The sequence below is a fragment of the Haliaeetus leucocephalus genome, unplaced genomic scaffold, assembly GCF_000737465.1.
Source record: "Haliaeetus leucocephalus isolate CR32 unplaced genomic scaffold, Haliaeetus_leucocephalus-4.0 Scaffold339, whole genome shotgun sequence".
NCBI lineage: Eukaryota > Metazoa > Chordata > Aves > Accipitriformes > Accipitridae > Haliaeetus > Haliaeetus leucocephalus.
The window spans coordinates 22,507,655-22,509,537 of NW_010972775.1; the positions used below are offsets into that span (position 1 = coordinate 22,507,655).

The window sequence follows — 1,883 nt, forward strand, 5'->3', positions numbered from 1 at the left end:
GGGGGGAACGGCGGGGCGGGGGCAGCTCAGCGCAGCCCCGGCCGGCCTTCCCCTCCCCGTGCAAAATGCAGGCAGTTTATTGTATTTCCCTTCCCTCGCCAAAGCAGGAGCGGATAATCTTTGGTGGTTTTAAAATCGAGGAAAAGGAGAAGGACGGTATTTAACTCCTTAATTGCTCTTTCTATGAAAAGCTCTCGGCCCTGACGCACAGCCGCGTATTCTCCATACGAGTCCTCACCCGGCCAAGAAAAATGAGATTCGGAGGTGGGAAAAGGCTGGCACAGTATGAGGTGGAAAATACAGCCCGTCCCACGCAATCACTGTAGTGTTTTAAGCCCGAGGTTTGATGGAAATAAGGTGGTGGAGCACAGCATTGGCTCTGCCACAGGTTTGGCTTATCACCACGAGCAAATCACTACGTGTGGCAGGTCTCGTCTCTGTTCTGGAACGAAATAACTTGTGTTCTGCACCGGCATGGCGTAAAGCACATGGACATTGTTACTCCAATAAGTCGGGAGACGTGGATGCCATGCTCTGCTCCCTCTCCCCCGTTTTGCCTGGATAAATGCCGTCGGGTCGGGACAACTCATGGGCAGTAAAACTGTGAGGCAGGGAAGGATTTGCACCCTCTGGGACTTAATTTGCACCCCCTGGGACTTGTAGTTTAGGGTCTAAATCAGGAGATGCAGAGCTCCTTGAGCGGAGATACAGCTTAAGATGTGCCGCTGGTCTCAGGGGAAACGGGGATTTGATAGACTAAGTGGTTTCATGCACTGAAACCCTTTGGCTTCTGACCCTGCTCCTGGGCAGCTCGAGGACTGTTGACGCTGAGCATGGTGGAGCTCAGGGGCTTACACAGAGCTGGGAGCTCTGCAGTAACTACACTGACACATTTGCGTCTCTGTTTCCCTGGCCGCGCGCGGCAGTGTTGCTGAGATGGTAAATGGGGATAATAACTTGAAGCTGCGCCATAGCCTTCTGCTGAGGAATTGTGGTCCGGGCCACAGCGAGCTGGACCCACCAAAGCTGATGAGGCTCTAAGAAGCTGCAGAACAGAGACCTCAGTCCCTCTGCTCAGCGGTTCTGCCAGGAGGGATGGCCAGTGGTAGCACTGGCGCTTCCTCAAGGGACCCTCTCTGCGCCATTCATGCTAACTCATGGGGGAACACGAGTGGCAGCTGGGCAGGATTTGTTGGGAAAAAAAAATAATCCTTGAAAAGTGGAGGAGATAGTTGAGGTAATGGAGACAGGTTCCACTTAAACTTACCATGAACCCTGCTTGTCACGCTGTACCTTACATGCGTATGTGGCTGTTAAAAGCTGATCCTCCTTGACTGAACACCGCAGAGCTGACCGCGGCCTGACTTGCTTCCCTCTCGCCTCTCCAGGGCTCCTTTTGGCAATGCTGGCCGTGCAGCCGGGCTGCTGCTCCCATACATAATGCACAGCCTGGCCTGCACGAAACTTTCCACAAGAGTTGCAGCTCCAGTTGCATGATTTTAAATTAACTATTAATACGGCTGATACTGTATCCCCTTGAGAACAATGGCACACAACAGACAGCGGCGCAGGTTGTGTATCACGTTACTTACTGCGGCCTTTATTGGTCTCAGGTAACCAGTCACAGCGTGGGGCACCTCCCGAAGGTCTCTGGGAGTTGATCTGTAGAGAGGAAAGGAGAGGCGGCCAAGCAGGTGGGTTGCATTTAGCTCTCGGTTAAGCTGATACGTGTGCAGCGAGGCTGGTAATGGCGTCCCTGAAACCAAGGACAAAGCTCCTGCGTGTGCTGAGACTGGGCACGACAGGCTTGTCGGGGTGGAGTCATGGCCGAGGCAGTGAATGCTGCCGGTCCCTTCTTTAAAAAAACCAACAAACTGAACCAA

At 53.3% G+C, this 1,883-nt stretch overlaps 1 protein-coding gene across 1 annotated transcript in view; it reads right to left on the reverse strand.

Moving 5' to 3' along the window:
- The window catches only part of CLN6 (ceroid-lipofuscinosis, neuronal 6, late infantile, variant), an 8,245-nt gene extending 7,769 nt beyond the window's left edge, over positions 1-476 (reverse strand). Inside the window, exon 1 of the mRNA XM_010572319.1 lies at positions 420-476. Within this exon, the coding sequence (XP_010570621.1) occupies positions 420-476 (57 nt within the window). The remainder of the gene's footprint in view (positions 1-419) is intronic.
- Between the last annotated feature and the right edge of the window lie 1,407 nt (positions 477-1,883).